At 40.2% G+C, this 18,731-nt stretch overlaps 1 protein-coding gene and 1 non-coding gene across 4 annotated transcripts in view; both read right to left on the reverse strand.

Moving 5' to 3' along the window:
• Positions 1 to 18,731, reverse strand: part of LOC103883311 — a 90,311-nt gene that overhangs the window by 51,917 nt on the left and 19,663 nt on the right. For 2 of the 3 annotated variants that reach the window (XR_002521212.2, XR_002521211.2), the window contains exon 3: positions 3,674 to 3,815. The exons of the other annotated variant lie outside the window; for it this stretch is intronic. This is a non-coding gene — a transcript (uncharacterized LOC103883311). The remainder of the gene's footprint in view (positions 1 to 3,673; positions 3,816 to 18,731) is intronic. 3 annotated transcript variants of the gene reach the window in all.
• TAS2R41 (taste 2 receptor member 41) lies at positions 11,234 to 14,526 on the reverse strand. Its single transcript, XM_021936360.2, has one exon. It carries the CDS (start codon positions 13,074 to 13,076, stop codon positions 12,153 to 12,155), a length of 924 nt encoding a protein of 307 aa, XP_021792052.1. The 5' UTR covers positions 13,077 to 14,526; the 3' UTR covers positions 11,234 to 12,152.

Raw genomic sequence — 18,731 nt, forward strand, 5'->3', positions numbered from 1 at the left:
GGCAAACATGTCTTTGCTGTGACAGAAGGGTTTACCCAGAACAAAGCTCAAAGGATTGCGCAGGCACTCTCTTACTGACTTCATCCGTGGGCGACATCAGTTTCCAAGTGTTGTCACTGCAAATAAGTGATGTGTGCATTCATCTTTTATTAATTACTTTAAAATTCAAACCGATGCCAACATTTCACCAAGGAAGCAGCATTATCTTATGAAGTTGGGACATAATTATAGATGATATAATGTTCTACAATGAGGTCCTGATCTTATCAACCTAAAACTAAACCTGATTGATCAGTATACTGAGAAACAAGTGAGCAATTCTCTCTATCATTGGTCCAACCTGGATTACGGGAGAAGCAGGAAGAGCCACTGGCCTCAGTCTGAGTAATGAGAACGAGGGTGAATTTCCGAACACACATTTACATATTGAGATCAGAGAATAATCCTCAAAAACACTTTAAACATTTATATTTATGGACCCAACAAACATTATTTGTGAAACACTTGATGGGAATCTTCATATTTTAAAAATCAGAAGAGATCTCTGACTTCAAGGAGCTCACAATCTAATGGAGACAGTATACAAGTACTTGCAGTCCTCTTTACAGCCCTTTGTTCAGTGCCAGACTGTGAATTCTGATTCTGATTAGGCCTCTCTAATCCACCTTTTTCCCTAGCAGCCTGACCCACCTCCTGCATGGGAAGAAACAAGGTGACGTGGGTAAATGAGTTCACACTAATAGGTCTCTCCAATGACAGGCAGACCCAGGCTGGACTCTGTGTTATCTGGGGCCACCTACCTGCTGACCCTACTGGGAAATGGGCTCATCTTTCTTCTGATCTGGCTGGATGTGCAGCTCCATCTACATATGTACATCTTCCTCTGCGACCTCTCACTCATGGACATCTGCTACACCTCCAGCAGGGCCCCTCAGAGTTGGTGTACTTCCTCCTAAAGAAGAAGACCATCTTTGCCCAATGTGGGACCCGGTTCTTCTTCTCCCTGGCCTCTGGGGGGGCCAAGTTCCTGCTGCTTGTCTCAGTGGCCTATGACCACTATGTGGCCATTTGTGACCCCCTGCATTACATGGCAGTGATGAGTCCAAGGCTCCGCATGGCACTGGCAGCTGTCTCTTGGCTAGTGAGCCTGGCTAATTCTGCTACAGAGACAGCAGTCACCATGCACCTGCCCACCTGCAGGCACAACGTGCAGAACTATATAGCCTGTGAGCATGTCATGCTCACCAGGTTGTCATGGTGGGTTCCAGTGTAGTAGTGGCTGCTTGTGCCCTGAGCTGAATGCTGGGTAATAACTCAGTTTTAGAAGGAGAAAAATACATAAGAACTCAGAAGTGAAAACAGAAGGTTTTCCCCCTGTAGTACATAGCAGTACATTGAAAAACATACTAAGAGATAAAGTGTTTGTACAAGTGTACATCTGTGTGTGTGTGTGTGTGTGTGTGTGTGTGTCTGTTTCTGTGCGCATGTTGGAAAGATGTACTCTTTGCTTTTGAAGGCATTAATAAATAATGTCTTAGACTTTGTTTATGATTCTGGAATATTCTTGGTGGCACCAGCCTTGTTCCAACAAGATTCAATAGCAATCTACACTTATCAGAAATTTTAAGTATTTGTTGACTGAGTGAACATAAGCGTGTTTATCATAATCATTGCTATCATTGTCCTAAGTATCAGTTTCATCATCTGAAATCAATCAAATACCACATTTAATGAACATTTTTTCCTATACTCAACCCTGTTTCCCATTATCTCCAGTGTCAACTGCCTTCTTCATAAGTATTGAAAGCATCTTAGAGGCTGGGATATCATGCAGATCTTGGAAAGAAGTAACAATCAGTAAACAAATTGTGTCGAGTCCCATGAAGCAATACACTGTGACAGGTGCTGCAAGAGACACAAGACATCTAATAGGAGATCCTTCCCCACAACCAAGAGATTATTTGGAAAAATAAGAGATAAATACCAAAAACTAAAAAAAAAAAAATTATGACATACTCCAACAACGCAGAACAGCACAGTGTTTGCAAAATTTGATTAATCTCTAAATATAAAACAGATTAGAAGCCCTATTGAATTCACAGAATTATCCTACAGAGGGGAGAAATCAATATGGTTTGCAAAGGAATTAAAGGGGAAGAAAAAAATTAAATTGGGTCTTTAAAATTGATAAAATTTGGATAGGTGAGAGAGTAGAAAGAAATAATTCATTCCTGGTAAATGGGGGAATGACATAATCCAGGAGGAGGTGGAAAAAAAAGGAAAGTATATTTGGGGAAGAGTAAGCAAACCAGTTTGGTTAGAACAAAGATTTTATTTTGAGGCATTATGAAAATGAGCTGTCTGGAAAGAGGGCTTTGAAAACAAAGTCAAGGAAGCTACAATGGCAAGAGAGCAGGGTTTTTTATACGGGGAATAGCACATTGAATACAGTGTTCTAGAAGCTATCCTCTTTCTCTCTACCAGACCTATTAGACTAATTGAGACAAAAATTAACTAATTCATGCTTAAGTGGGAGGAGTAAGGGAATCAACTATTTATAATGCAGCTTTCCGTAATTAAGGCAGACTTTGTAGACCAGGCAGAGCTTAAGGTAGGGTTCAAAGCCTAAAGAGCTGGAAGCCAGAGTATCTACAAGGGAAGTTATTTAGAACATGGAGAAATGTTAGAAGTAAAAATGAATGAACAGATATTGAGGTTGAGAATTGGACAAAGGGTGTAACTGTAGACAAAGTGCCTTTTACTTTCCTGTTTCATTTTTTGTTGCTGTTGTTTTAAAGGCAAGAGGATGCCATGCCATCTGAGTAACACTCTGAAAACTCCTCAAAAATAAACAGAGTTTACTTGGTGTGTTCTGTAAGTGTCATCTGTGATATCAACCCATGTCTGATCTCTTGCCACATCTCAAAAGGCAAACTCCTGGTTGGACAGGTCCCATCCTGGTTAGGGAGGGACTCTGAGTTGGCTTTTCTGATATTGAATCATAAAACAAAGTCTAAACCTCACCAAAGGCACTAGCCTGGGAAAGCCTTCAAATCTTTTTTTCTTTTTAAATGAAGAATAAATCAATGCATGATACCCCTGAGAGCAAAACTCGGGGTCCAAGTTCACACAGTGAGTAATGGCTCAGTCCTCTGAAGAATAAAGGAAGGGAAGGAAGGGAGTAGGAAGTAGAATTAGGAGACTGGCTCTAGAATCTTAGAGACGAGGCAGAAAGCAAATGGGTATGACAAAACGGCATCCCGTGGCCGCTCTGAACATGCCTGGGAACTCACATGTAGGGGCTCCCTGACAGCAGGACCCCGCTGCTCCTCCAGGAGAGCAGGAGAGCATCAACCCAACCTCTTCTATCCAAAGCAAAATCTCCCCACATAGCGTACTTGGTTCCACATAAATCACAGGACCAAAAAATGCCACTACAGAGAGCAGGGATTCTTGGCCTAGAGCTATTCATAGGTTTCAGCATACGGATTACGGAAATTATGTTTTAAAATGTTACTTTATCTACAGTTTCACCACTTCCTAAGGGAATCTGACTCTTTTGTCCTCACTCCAAGATTCTGCCAAATAACGCCATTGCTTCCTGTTATACACACTGATAGACCTCGGTGTTTACCCTTCATACACTTTTCCCAGTTTGTAACAATAGGCTTACCGGTATGACTAGATGCGTCATCCCTGACTCCCCACAAGACTGCAAACTCCAGCAGGGTCGAGGCTGTGCCTGTGATGGTCACCGCTTTGTTTCCAGCATAGAGAATTGCCCTCACATAATCACTCAAAACTCCAGCAGCAGCCTGGATGGAGTTGGAGAGCATTATTCTAAGTGAAGTAACTCAAGAATGGAAAATCAAATATTGTATGTTTTCACTTATAAGTGGGAGCTAAACTATAAGAATGCAAAAACATAAGAATGAGATAACAGACTTTGGGGACTTAAGGGGAAGGGTGGGAGGGAGGCGAGGGATAAAAGACTACACATTGGGTACAGTGTACACTGCTTGGGTGATGGGTGCACCGCAATCTCAGAAATCACCACTGAAGAATTTATCCATGTAACCAAACACTGCCTGTTCCCCAAAACCCTATCGAAATTCTTTTTTAAATGTATTGTTAACTTAATCCGTTCTCAAACAATCTGTGGTGAACACCTTCTGATTTACAAACTGGTCTGTATGAATATGTTTTTTTACATTTTATAAAATTTTTTTATTATTATACTTTAAGTTCTAGGGTACATGTGTACAACGTGCAGGTTTGTTACATATGTATACATGTGCCATGGTGGTATGCTGCACCCATTAACTCGTCATTTACATTAGGTATATCTCCTAATGCTATCCCTCCCCCCTACCCCCTCCCCACAATAGGACCCGTTGTGTGATGTTCCCCTTCCTGTGTCCAAGTGATCTCATTGTTCAATTCCCACCTATGAGTGAGAACATGCAGTATTTGGTTTTCTGTTCTTGCAATAGTTTGGTAAGAATGATGGTTTACAGCTGCATCCATGTCCCTACAAAGGACACAAACTCATCCTTTTTTATAGCTGCATAGTATTCCATGGTGTATATGTGCCACATTTTCTTAATCCAGTCTGTCACTGATGGACATTTGGGTTGATTCCAAGTCTTTGCTATTGTGAATAGTGCCACAATAAACATACGTGTGCATGTGTCTTTAAAGCAGCATGACTTATAATCCTTTGGGTATATACCCAGTAATGGGATAGCTGGGTCATATGGTACATCTAGTTCTAGATCCTTGAGGAATTGCCATACTGTTTTCCATAATGGTTGAACTAGTTTACAATCCCACCAACAGTGTAAAAGTGTTCCTATTTCTCCACATCCTCTCCAGCACCTGTTGTTTCCTGATTTTTTAATGACTGCCATTCTAACTGGTGTGACATGGTATCTCATTGTGGTTTTGATTTGCATTTCTCTGATAGCAAGTGATGATGAGCATTTTTTCATGTGTCTGTTGGCTGTATGAATGTCTTCTTTTGAGAAGTGTCTGTTCATATCCTATAAAATGTCTTTTTGAAAACCTTTAGTAGTCAACTGTGATATTTGGTGTTGATTGATAAGACAGGTGTTTTAGATAAGCTTTCCAGACACCCAGGGACTGGACTTGCCATTAGGCAACTCTACCAGAAGAGGGCAGTGGAGCTTCTAGCCCATGGTCAGGGTCCATCAGTAAACCTGATTTACCATTGATCTAATGTGATTTCCAATGCATTTTTAGTCTTTTCATTTCTTTCCTAAATATAACCGTTCAATATAGCAACCTCACAAAACATGATAGAGAATAAAGTTTAAAGATAATAGCTAGGTGAAATTTAATAACTCTCATAATATTCCTATAATTTCTTCCTTTACCCTTCCTCCAAAGAAAAAAAAAAAAAAAAAAAAAAAACCTTGGCTATTTTCTCTCACATCCATCAGCTGATATAAAAATGTGACGGCCGGGTGCGGTGGCTCAAGCCTGTAATCCCAGCACTTTGGGAGGCCGAGACCGGCGGATCACGAGGTCAAGAGATCGAGACCATCCTGGCTAACATGGTGAAACCCCGTCTCTACTAAAAAATAAAAAAATAAAAAATAAACTAGCTGGGAGAGGTGGCGGGCGCCTGTAGTCCCAGCTACTCGGGAGGCTGAGGCAGGAGAATGGCGTAAACCCGGGAGGCAGAGCTTGCAGTGAGCTGAGATCCAGCCACTGCACTCCAGCCTGGGCAACAGAGCGAGACTCCGTCTCAATAAATAAATAAATAAATAAATAAATAAATAAATAAATAAATAAATTAAATAAAAATATGACTTAAGTGAATTACTCTCTTAGAACCACACCCTCAAGTAAACCTCTACTGAGCTGCAGGTTGATTTCAGTGTCAGAACTCCTGCCCAGTGATTACTCATCCATCATGAGTGGTTTTTGTTTATCTCAGTCATATACAGTATATTTGCCTTGTTTGACAACTGAAAAAAACTGGAAAATGCTGAAAAAATTGGGGAAAAAATATATCAGAGAAAGAAAAAGTAAAAGAATAACTAGTCTTTGCTAGCCTAGTCTAGAATAACTAGAAAAGCTATTGCCTAACTGTGGTTTCTTTGCTCCCTTCATACTGATGCAGATATGGAAAATAATAATAATTTTCAGTAGTAATTACTATTAAAAAGCTATAATGAGTACTACTTATGTGTCATGTACATATATTATTTATTTCATCCTCACAGCTGCTACTCCACTTAACATATCAGGAAACTAAGGCATGATGTATACCTATAAGGATACATATTACAAGATCTACATTTTTAAAGAATTAAAACCTACTGAAAGTAATAAAAAAAGAAATCTGAAAAAATGGAAAGGCAGACCAATTCTTACATAGGAAGAGCCAAAGTAATGGAGATATACATCTCCTTATGTTAAATTGCACGTTTAACAGGATCCCAATTAATTTTTTAAAAGAAATTTATTTTTGAGACCACACAAAATTATTCTAGAAATAATAATCAAAAAATTTCTGAAAAAGATTTATGAAGAAGGACTAGTTTACCAGATATTTAAAACATATTTTAAACCTAAAACAATTCAAATGCTATAGTCAAAGCACATGCTTACACCAAGGCAGTGAAACAGAATGGACAGTCTAGAAATAAGCTAAAATACACAATAATTTAATAAATCATAAAAAGTAGCACTTTAGATCTGTGGAGAAAAAATTTCAATAAATAGCATTAAGACAACAAGTTAATAATCTGAAAAAATAAAATTTATCAAAAAATATACCTTTTATCGGGATTTAAAATATTTAAGTGTAAGAATGAAAATGTAAAAGTACAAGAAGAAAATAAAAGAGAATATTTATGATAAGAACATGAGGATTGCCTGCTAATTATGAGGCAAAATCCCAGAAGTCATTAAACTTTTTTGGATGAAATCAGCAAAAATTTCTGTATATCACAAGCCATTACTGTAAAAGTAAAAACAAACAAAAATACAGATGGTGTATTAGTCTATTTTCACACTACTATAAAGAACTACCTAACACTGGGTAATTTATAAAGGAAAGGGGTTTAATTGACTCACAGTTCCACATGGCTGGGAGGCCTCAGGAAACTTATACAATCATGGCAGAAGGTGAAGGGAAAGCAAGTACCTGCTTCACATGGTGGCAGGAAAGACAGAGTGAGTGAACGAGGAAGTGCAACACTTTTAAACCATCATATCTTATGAGAACTCACTCACTATAATGATATCACCATGGGGAAATCACCCTCATGATTCAATCACCTCCCACCAGGTCCCTCCTTTGACATATGGGGATTACAATTTGAGATGAGATTTGGGTGGGAACACAGAGCCAAACCATATCATTCCACCTCTGGCCCTTCCCAAATCTCATGTCCCTTTCACATTTCAAAACCAACCACACCTTTGCAACAGTCCCCCAGAGTCTTAACTCATTATAGCATTAACTCAAAAGTCCAAGTCCAAAGTCTCATCTGAGACAAGGCAAGTCCCTTCTGCCTATGAGCCTGTAAATTCAAAAACAAGTGAGTTACTTCCAAGATACAGAGTAGGTACAGGCATTGGGTAAATGTTCCCATTCCAAACGGGTGAAATTTTCCAAAACAAAGGAGCCACAGGCCCCATGCAAGTCCAAAGCACAGCAGGCAGTCATTAAATCTTAAAATTCCAAAATGATTTTCTTTGACTCCATGTCTCACATCCAGGGCATGCTGATGCAAGTGGTAGGCTCCCATAGCCTTGGGCAGATCTACCTCTGTGGCTCTGCAGGGTACAGGCCCTGTGGCTGATTTCATGGGCTGGCATCAGGTGCCTATAGCTTTTCCAGGCCCATAGCACAAGCTGTTGTTGGATCTACCATTCTGGAGTCTGGAGGACAGTGGCCCTCTTGTCACAGCTCCACTAGGCAGTGGCCCAGTGGGGACTCTCTTTGGGGACTGCAACCCCACATTTTCCCTTTGCACTGCCCTAGTAGAGGGCTCGGCATGCAGCCTCCATGAGGGCTCTGCCCATGCAGCAGACCTATGCCTGGACATCCAGTTATTTTCATACATCCTCTGAAATCTAGGCAAAGGTTCTCAATCCTCAATTCTTGCTTTCTGTGCACCTACAGACCCAATGCCATGTGGAAGCTGCCAAGGGTTGGGGCTTGCAGGTTCTGAAGTAACAGTCTAAGCTGTACCTTGGCCTCTTTTAGCCATGGCTGGAACTGGGGCAGTTGGGATGTGGGGCACCAAGTCCTGAGGCCGCACAGAGCAGCAGCAGGGCCCTAGGGCTGGCCCATGAAACCATATCATCCTCCTAGGCCTCCAGGCTTGTGATGGAAAGGGCTGCCACAAAAATCTCTAACATGCCCTGGAGACATTTTCCCTATTGTTTTGGCTATTAACATTCAGCTCCTCATTACTTATGCAAATTTGTGCAGCCAGCTTGAATTTCTCCCAGAAAATGGATTTTTCTTTTCTACCTCATGATCAGGCTGCAAATTTTCCAAACATTTTTGCTGTGTTTCCCTTTTAAATAAAAGTTTCAGTTTAAGATAATTTCCATGAATGCATATGACGAAATGCTTTCAGAATCAACCAGGTCACCTCTTGAATGCTTTGCTGCTTAGAAATTTCTTCCAGCATATACCCTAAATTATCTCCCTCAAGTTCAAAGTTCCACAGATCTCTAGGGCAGGGCCAAAATACCACCACTCTCTTTGCTAAAGCATAGCATGAGTGACCTTTACTCCAATTCCCAAGAATTTCCTCATCTCCATCTGAGACAATGTCAGCCTGGACTTCATTGTCCATATCACCATTAGCATTTTGGTTAAAACCATTCAACAAGCTTCTAGGATGTTCTAAACTCTCCCACATCTTCCTGTCTTCTTCTGAGCCCTCCAAACTGTCCCAGCCTCTGCCTGCTACACAGCTCCAAAGTCGCTTCCAAATCTTCAGGTTATCTTTAGAGCAGTACTCCACTCCTGGTACCAATTACCTGTATTAGTCCATCTTCACACTGCTATAAAGAACTACCTGAGACTGGGTAATTTATAAAGGAAAGAGGTTTAATTGACTCACAGTTCCATATGGCTGGGAAGCCTCAGGAAACTTACAGTCATGGCAGAAGGTGAAGGGGAGGAAAGTACCTTCTTCACATGACAACAAGAGAGAGAGAGCAAAGAAGGAAGTACCACAGTTTTAAACCATCAGATCTTGTGAGAATTCACTCACTATCATGAGAATATCACGGGAGACACAACCCCCATGATTCAATCACATTCCACCAGGTCCCTCTCTCAATGCGTGGGGATTACAATTTGAGATGAAATTTGGGTGGGGACACAGAGCCAAACCACATTACATGGCAAAGGAAGTAGGTACAAATGCAAAGCATGAAGGAGTTCTTTTATGTTGATGGAATGGTTCTGTATCTTGATTGTAATTACACAAGTCTCTAAATAGGATAAAATTGCACAGAACTACACACACAAGCACACAAATGTAAGTTTTTAAAGTAGTGAAAATTGAATAAGGTCTGTAGACTAACAGTAATGTAGCAATGTCAATTTTCTAGTTTTGTTACACTACAGCTATATAAGATGTCACCACTGGGGGAAGCTGGATGAAGATTTATGCTATTTTTGCAACTTCATGTGAGTCTATCATTATTTCAAAATAAAAGAACTTTTAAAACTAACATTAGAATTAAGAAAAAAATGAAATAAAAAACACTGGGAGTAGGGAATTGCTTTGCTGCTTATATCACAAATAAACAGCGAATTCCTCTAGGATATAAAGGGTTCCTCAAAACCAATAAGAAAAAGGCCAAAATCAAATCCAAAAAAGATACAGACTGTCCACAGGAAATAAACATAAATGGCTCTAAACATATTAAATAATTATAAACACTCACTCATAGTAAGAGTCATGCAAATGACAGCTAATATGTTTTTTTTTTAGCCTAACAGATTAGCAAAAAACTAAAAGTGTGAAAAAAGTTCTCTAATAAATTGCTGGTGGAAAAGTAAATTGATGCAAACCAATAAAGGGTGATATCTGTCAAAATTAGAAATGCACGTTCCATTTAACTCAGTAATTCCATTTCATGAGACTTATCCTATAGTTATTTTGCACACATGCGAAACTACATATGCAGAAGATTATTCATTAGAGCATTATTATAACAACAAAAAACAGGAAGTAACCTAAATGACCACAAACACAGGGCTAGTTAAAGAAATTGTGGTATGTCAGTGCAAAATTTTTAAAGTGAGGAAATACTATGCATGTCCACATACATAGCTCTCCAAGATACGTTATAAGGTGAAAAGAGCAAGGAGCAAGGCAATGTGTGTATTCTGCAACCATTGTGTGGAAAGATGGAGACATTATAAGTTATTTGACTGGTAGCTAGTTAGGTACTAGTATAGAATATACCAGTGCATAAGTTAGTTGACTGGTTCATTAAGCATTAGTGGCTTTCGGTATAGAATAAAATATCTCTGCAAGGATAGACATAAAACTGGTAAGAATGCCTCAGGATGGAACAGATAGGAAGGAGATTTTCTATACATACTCTTCAATAGGTTTTGAATTTTCAGCCATGAAAATATATTACCTATTTTTAAAACTAAATGCTTAAATTAAAAATGTAGAGCCATGTGCCCAAAGATTACTGTTCATGAGTATTCATCCACTCATCGGTGCATCCCCTAATCAATAAGGAAACCTTCACTGTTAGAGGAAATTACAATTTCTTTCTAACAGGAATTCAGCTGCAAGCTAGTCTCTGAAATTTGCACATTGATGTCCTTTAGCAAAAACGTTTAAGCTATCTTAGAGGCACTCATCTGTAAATAAATTTTTTCCAAAATTATTTCTAAAATCATTTGCATAGTAATTGGAGCAAGTTATTTTAAAACAGTATTTAAACGTAAAATTTTGAACAGGGTGGTTCCTTTTAAAACGACATTTAAGTAGTTTTTAGATACAAACTAATGATCTTTTTTAAGACAGGGTCTCACTCTGTTACCCAGGCTGGAGTACATTGTTGCGATCACAGCTCACTGCAGCCTCTATCTCCTGGGCTCAAGTGATCCTCCCACCTCAGACTCACCAGTATCTAGGACCACAGGTGCACACCACCACACCTGGCTGATCTTTTTTTTTTTTTTTTTTTTGAATTTTTAGTAGAGAGGAGGTCTCACTATCTTGCCCAGGCTGCTCTTGAACTCCTGAGCTTGAGCAGTCTGCCTGCCTCAGCCTCCCAAAGTGTTGGAATTACAGACGTCACCACTCCCAGTCTAATGAAATTCCTGAGTCTGTTTTTCAGATTGAAAAGTACATGTTTATTCCATGCAGATGTGACTCTGTGACACATGCTTAAGGAAGAAAAGAAAGTCACAATGTGTCTTTTCTCTAAAGGAATGATAAACAAGAAAAAAGTCTGGCTACTACTCAGACTTCAGAGAAGAGAAAATTGAAGTCAGAAATGTTAATGAGAAAAGAGACCGGGTGGTGTAAAGAAATCTTCCAGTACACTTAATAAAATTAAAACCAGATTATCCCAGTTTGTGTGGAGACAAAGTATCTTCGTGCAGTAAAGGGCAATCAGAACTCACAGCCCAGGCCACTGCCTGCCACAACTGCCTGTCCCTTGGGACTCTCATAGTAACCATGACATTTGTCCTCAAGAAGGCTGTCGCTTCCCTATCCACATCTCAGTTCAGCCATAGAGACAAATACTTGCTCTTAACTTTCTGAAAGGCAGTGGAGATGGAATGGCACAGTTAATCAACACTTTTAACCGAAGCCTTCCACATAACAAAGGGGTACAAACATAAAAAGATAGCATGGCATGGTATTAACATCTTCTGAACTTCTGAGCAAGACTGGCTCTCTGGAATCCATGGGATTGCATCTTAATAATATTCCACAGAAGGGAAGCATGCTGAGAGTTCCCAGATTTCCTTGTCTCCTCCGCTTCCCAGAGGAGGAACCCTATAGCACGACCCAGTATTCATCTACCTATGAAAACACCTCCATGTCGGTGGGCCACAGCTCTGCCATCCTCACCTTTCTTTTCCGGGGGTCTAGATAAGGAGACCATGCCATCTAGGCCACCCAGAAGCCCCTTGCCAACAGCAGGAGTTGCCAGAACACACTTTGAAGCTTGAGGTTGTTGAAGATGAGAATGAAGGGATGGACAGACACGCTCAGGTAGACTGCAATTTGCCATGGCCAGTAAAAGTCGTTCTGCATGGAGATAAATTTTGTGCCATCAATGATCAGGGACAGAAAGGACAGAACATAAAGAATGAGGAAGGAGATGAGGAACTTCAGAGCTCTGGTGTGAGCCTGGGTGCTGGGGTCCTGCAGGCTGTGGCTGTTGTGCTGCATTCTCCAAGTATGCCTCCTCAGAGAATTAATGAGCAGCATAATTGAGACCAGAAAAACCGAACAAGGAATTGACCAGATGACCAGTTGCGCGAACGGGAAATAGTAAATTTCTGTCATTGCATTCCACTCGTAGGTCATGTTCCCAGAAAATGTTCTAATTAAAAATTGTTGATATGCAGAGTAGTTCACCCAAAACAACAGAAGGGCTATGATGAAGGAGATCAGGACAGAGCCCAACAGGAGCCAGGGCACCCACCCTGGGAACCTCCACTTCAGCCACAGGAAGGTGGGGTGGGTGATGTTAGCGATCTTCACACAGAACAGGACGCTGAGCCAGCTGCAAAACCAGAAGGTGACTGAGTTCAGGAAGTGCCAGTGTAGATGGAAGAACTGTTGAGTGAGAACCCCAGAGCGCTCGACCACATGGGCAGAGTGATAGAAGTTGTGCCCCATCCCAACCAACTGCAGGTAGAAGCGGAAGGCACCCAAGCTAAGGAGGATCATGTCCAAGGGTAGCAGCCTGCCATATCGAAGCCACTCCCTGCCCAGCACCAGCACAATGAAGCCATTCGCTGCAATCCCCAGAAGACTCAGCAGGCTAAAGAGCAACATGAAGAAGGCCCTCAGTGCTGCTTGCATTCTGACCCCTCCTGCAGTCCCCACTTGAGTGCCTTGGTCCCTGGCCTCCTCCCCACCCCTAGCCACAGTCCTGCTTTTAGTCTTTCCTAGGAGTGCTAAAGAGTGGTCAGGCTCTGCATCTGAACCAGAGCTCACTTAAAGAGGAGGATGCTCAGGCTAAAGAGGAGAGGTGTGTTTTTGGCTCAGACAGGATGCAAATTTCTCCTAGTGTCAGTTACCACTAGGCCTGCAAACTACTCTAATTTGCCTTGTCCGGTTTTGCCTGCATGCTGCCATGGTTAGCATCAATGTCTATGATTTGTCTGGGTTCTGTTCTATCCTCAGGCCATATGAACGCTCCTCTTCCCATCAGAACATTCTCAAGACTTTAAATATGGAGACAAGTATAGGAGATACCTAGGAAAAATAGTGACACCAAAGAATTCTGTGTCAGCACTTCCCTGTTACACATCCACACTTACCTTGCTGCCTTTGCGCACAAATCCCTTCAAAATCAAATACCTCTTCTACCTCTCCATCCAAATCTCTATTTAGATCCTCCATGAATCCTGAGACGTAAATGATAATGGTTTAAGCGGGTTTTGTATTTCCAGTGAGAGAATTCCTTATCCTGTGGTTGAGGGGCCTTCTGAAGCAGGACTGAGAGCCCCTGTTTCTTGCTGGGTGTTGGTGGGAGGCTGCTCTCTGGTCCTAGAGGCCTCTCACAGTCTCTACCAAGTGAGCTGTTTCAGCATGGCCACTCACGTCAAGTCAGCAGTCTTTAAAGGGAGTCTGCTAACAAGATGGGGTCTTAAATAACATAACACAATAGTTGGAGTGACAGTCTACCACCTTTGCCATATTCTATTGGCTAGAAGCAAGTCACAGTCACCAACAACACTCAGAAGAAGGAGGTTACACAAAGGCCCAATACCAGGGTTGAGGGACAGGCAGGGCCATTTTACAGTCTGTCTGCCACCCCAAGGTACCCAAGGCATATGTGAGTCTAACACCAACATCAAAAAGAGGTCCCTATAAGACCATGTGGAAAGTAAAAATATTTCCTTTTAAAATATATCTACCACCTCACATACTTTCTGTTTTCAGTTTTTTCATGTATAGTGAGAACACTTAAGATCTACCCTCTGATGAAAGTTCAAGTATACAGTGCCGTATTGTTTACTATACTCATACTACCATACATTAGGTTTCCAAAGCATGTTCACTTAGCATAACTGAAACTTCATACCCCTTGATCAATATCTCCCCATTTCTCCTTCCCCAACCCTGGCAACCACCAATCTACTCTCTACTTCTGTGGGTTTGTTTTTTTAGATTCCACAAGTAAGTGAGATCATACAATACATGTATTTCTGTCTGGAGTATTTCACACAGCATAATGTCCTCCAGTTCTGTCTATGTTGTTGCAAATGGCAGAATCACCTTTTCTAAGACTGAATCATATTCCATTGTGTATGCACACCACATTTTCTTTGTTCATTCATCTGTTAATGGGCTTTTAGATTGTTTCCATGTCTTGGCTATTGTGAATAATTTTCAATGAACGTGGGAGTGCAGATATCTCTTCAGGATACTAATTTCATTTCCTTTGAATATACACCTAAAAGTGGAATTACTGGAACATAAGGTAGGTCTGTTTTTAATTTTCTGAGAAATCTTTACACTGTTTTCCATAATTTATATTCCTGTCAACAGAGTGAAAGAGTTGCTTTTTTCTGTATTTGTGCCAACACTTGTTATCCTTCATCTTTTTGGTAACAGCCATTCTAACACATGTAAGGTGATATCTCATTGTGGTTTTGATTTGCATTTCTCAGTTGATTTGTGATATTAAACATGTTTTCATACAATTTTTGTATTCTTTTGAGAGATGTTATTCAGGTCCTTTGCCCATTTTAAAATCAGGTTATTTGGGTTTTTTGTTTGTTTTTGCAATATAGTTGAATAAGTTCCTTATATTTTTATTTGTTTTATTTATTTATTTATTTTTTCAGATGGGGTCTCACTATGTCACCCAGGCTGGAGTGCAGTAGCACCATTACAGCTCACTGGAGCCTCAAGGTAGGAAGGATGATCCAATCTTCCCACCTCAGCCTTCTAGGTAGCTGGGACTACAGGCATGCACTGCCACACCCAGTCAGATTTTTTTTATTTTTTGTACAGACAGAGTTTCACTATGTTGCCCAGGCTAGTCTCAAACTACTGGGCTCATGCAATCTTTCTGCCTTGGCATCCTCAAATGCCGAGATTACAGGTGTGAGCCAGGGCACCCAGCCAAAGTTCCTTATATATTTTGGAAATTAACACTTATTACATATGTGGTTTATGAATTTGAGAGAATGGAATTCTCCCAATTTCCATTCTGCTGGTTGTTTTCTTTGCTTTGCAGCTTTCTATTTTGATGCAATCCCATTTGTCTATTTTTATTTAGCTGAATTCTTGCCTGTGCTTTTGGTGTAATTTTCTATAAATCATTACCCAAACCAGTGTCAAGAAGCTCTTTTCCTATGTGTCCTTCTAAGAGTTCTATGATTTCAGGTCTTGCATTTAAATATTTAATATATTTTGATTTAACTTTACATAAGCCAGGCGCGGTGGCTCAAGCCTGTAATCCCAGCACTTTGGAAGGCCAAGATGGGCGGATCACGAGGTCAGGAGATTGAGACCATCCTGGCTAACCCCGTGAAACCCCGTCTCTACTAAAAAAAATACAAAAGCTAGCCGGGCGAGGTGGCGGGTGCCTGTAATCCCAGCTACTCGGGAGGCTGAGGCAGGAGAAGGGCATGAACCCAGGAGGCGGAGCTTGCAGTGAGCTGAGATCCGGCCACTGCACTCCAGCCTGGGCGACAGAGCAAGACTCAGTCTCAAAAAAAAATAAATTAATTAATTTAAAAAATTAAAAAAAAACAAAAAACTTTACATATGGTGTAAGAAGAGGATCAAATTTCATTCTTCTGCATGTGGATACCCAGTTTTCCCAACCTCATTTATTGAGGAGACTATCTTTTCCCCACTGTGTATTCTTGTCACTTTATCAAAAATCAATTGACCACAGATGTGTAGTTTTATATACGGGCTTTCAATCCTACTCCATTGGTCAATGTGTCTGTTTTTTTTTTTTTTGCCAGAACCATGCTGTTTTGATTGCTATCATTTTGTAATATATTTTGAAATCCAGTAGTGTGATACATACAGCTGTGTTCTTTTCAGTCAGGATGGCTTTAGTTATTCAGGGTCCTTTGTGATTCCACATGAATTTCAGGATTTTATTTCTATTTCTGTGAAGAGTGATATTGGAATTCTCATAGGAGTTACATGAAATCTGTAGATTACTTTGGATAATTTGGATATTTTGACAATATTTATTTTTCCAATCCATGAACATAAGATATCTTTCCATTGATTTATGTCCTCTTCAATTTCTTTCATCAGTGTTTTATATTTCAGTATACAGATCTTTCACTTCCCTGGTTAACTTTACTCGTAAGTATTTTATTTTTTATGCTATTATAAATAGGATTTTTTCTTAATTTCTTTTTCAGTTTATTGCTAGTGCATAGAAATGCTTCTGATTTTTGTAAGCTAATTTCATATCCTGCAACTTTACTAAATTCATTCCATTTTAATAGTTTTTGGTGGTATCTGCAGGATTTTTTATACATAAGATTGTACCATCAGCAAACAGAGAAAATTTCACTACATCCATTCCTATTTCAATGCTTTTTATTTTTCTCTAGTCTAATTGATCTGGTTAGGGTATCCAGTATCATGTGGAACAAAAATGGTAAGAGAAGACATTCATGTCTTATTCCTGATATAAGAAGAAAAGCCTTCAACTTTTCACAGTTGAGTATGACGTTAGTAGTGGGCTTATAATATAGGGCCTTTATTGTGTTGAGGAGCATTCCTTCTCTTTTTTTTTTTTTTTTTTGAGACAGAATCTCACTCTGTCGCCCAGGCTGGAGGGCAGTGGCGCGCTCTCCGCTCACTGCAAGCTCTGCCCCCCAGGTTCATGCCATTCTCCTGCCTCAGCCTCCTGAGTAGCTGAGACTACAGGTGCCTGCCACCATGCCTGGCTAATTAGCTGGGCGTGGGAGCATTCCTTCTAAACCTAATTTGTTGACAGTTTTTACCATGAGAGGATGTTAAATTTTATCAAATGCTTTGTCTGACTCACTATTGAAATGGTCATAAGATTTTTAGCCTTCATTGTATTAATCTGGTGAATTACATGTATTGATTTCTGTATTTTAAACCAACCATACATCCCAAGGATAAATCCCACTTCATCATGGTGAATGATCCTTGGAATATGCTGTTGAATATGATTGGCTAGTATTTTTTGAGAATGTTTGCATCTATGTTCATTAGCGATATTGGCCTGTAGTTTTTTTGTATTGTCTTTGTCTAGTTTTGGTACTAGGGTAATGCTCACCTTGCAAAGGGAATTTGAAGTATTTCCTCCTCTTCAATTTTTTGAATAAGCTTGAGAAGGATTGTTAAAAGCTCTCCTTAAATATTTGGTAGAATTCTGCTGTGAAGCCATATGGTCCTGGGCTTTTCTCTGACAGGACACTTTTAATAATGACTCAATCTTCTTACTCATTATTGGCCTGTTCAAATTTCCAATTTATTTATGACTCAGTCTTGTTATGTTATATGTTTCTAGGAATTTATCCATTTCTTCTAGGTTGCTCAATTCATTGGAATACATTGTTTATAGTAGTCTTTTATGATCCTTTGTATTTCTATGTTAATGGTGATGACTCTTATCCCTGCTTTTATTTATCTGACTCTTTTCTCTTTCTTTCTTAGTCTAGAGAAGGGTTTGGAAATTCGTTGTTTGTTTTTTGCATTTTTTGGGTTTTTTTTGTTTTTTGAGATGAAGACTCACTCTGTCGCCCAGGCTGGAGTGCCATGGTGCAATCTCGGTTCACTGCAACCTCTGTCTCCTGGGTTCAAGCAACTCTCCTGCTTCAGCCTCCCAAGTAGCTGAGATTATAGGCACATGCTGCCATGTCAAGCTAATTTTTGTATTTTGAGTAGAGACAGGATTTCACCATGTTGGCCAGGCTGGTCTCAAACTCCTGACCCACCTTAGACTCCCAAAGTTCTGGGATTATAGGCATAAGCCACCACGCCCAGCTGTTTACCTTTCAAAAAACCAATTCTTGGTTCCATTGATCTTTTCTATTCTCTATTTATTTATTTCTGCTCTGATCTTTGTTATTTTCTTTCCTTCATTCTGCTAACTTTAGGCTTCGTTTGTTATTCTGTTTCTAGTTCCTTGAGGTGTAACATTAGGTTGTGGACATGCTATGGCTCTGTGCCCCCACCCAAATCTCATCTCAAATTGTAATTCCCACATGTCAGGGGAGGGGCCTGATGGGAGGTGATTGAATCATCAACCCCGGACTCCCCACCTTGCTGTTCTCATGATAGTGAGTGAGTTCTCATGATACCTGGTTGTTTGAAAGTGTGAGGCACTTCCTTTCTTCTCTCTCTCTCTCTCCTGCTCTATTATGGTAAGATGTGCTTGCTTCCCCTTCACCTTGTGCCATGATTGTAAGTTCCCTGAGGCTTCCCAGTCATATTTCCTGTTAAGCCTGGGGAAGTGTGAGTCAATTAAACCTCTTTTCTTCATAAATTACCCAG

Source organism: Papio anubis, chromosome 4 (assembly GCF_008728515.1).
Source record: "Papio anubis isolate 15944 chromosome 4, Panubis1.0, whole genome shotgun sequence".
Taxonomy (NCBI): domain Eukaryota; kingdom Metazoa; phylum Chordata; class Mammalia; order Primates; family Cercopithecidae; genus Papio; species Papio anubis.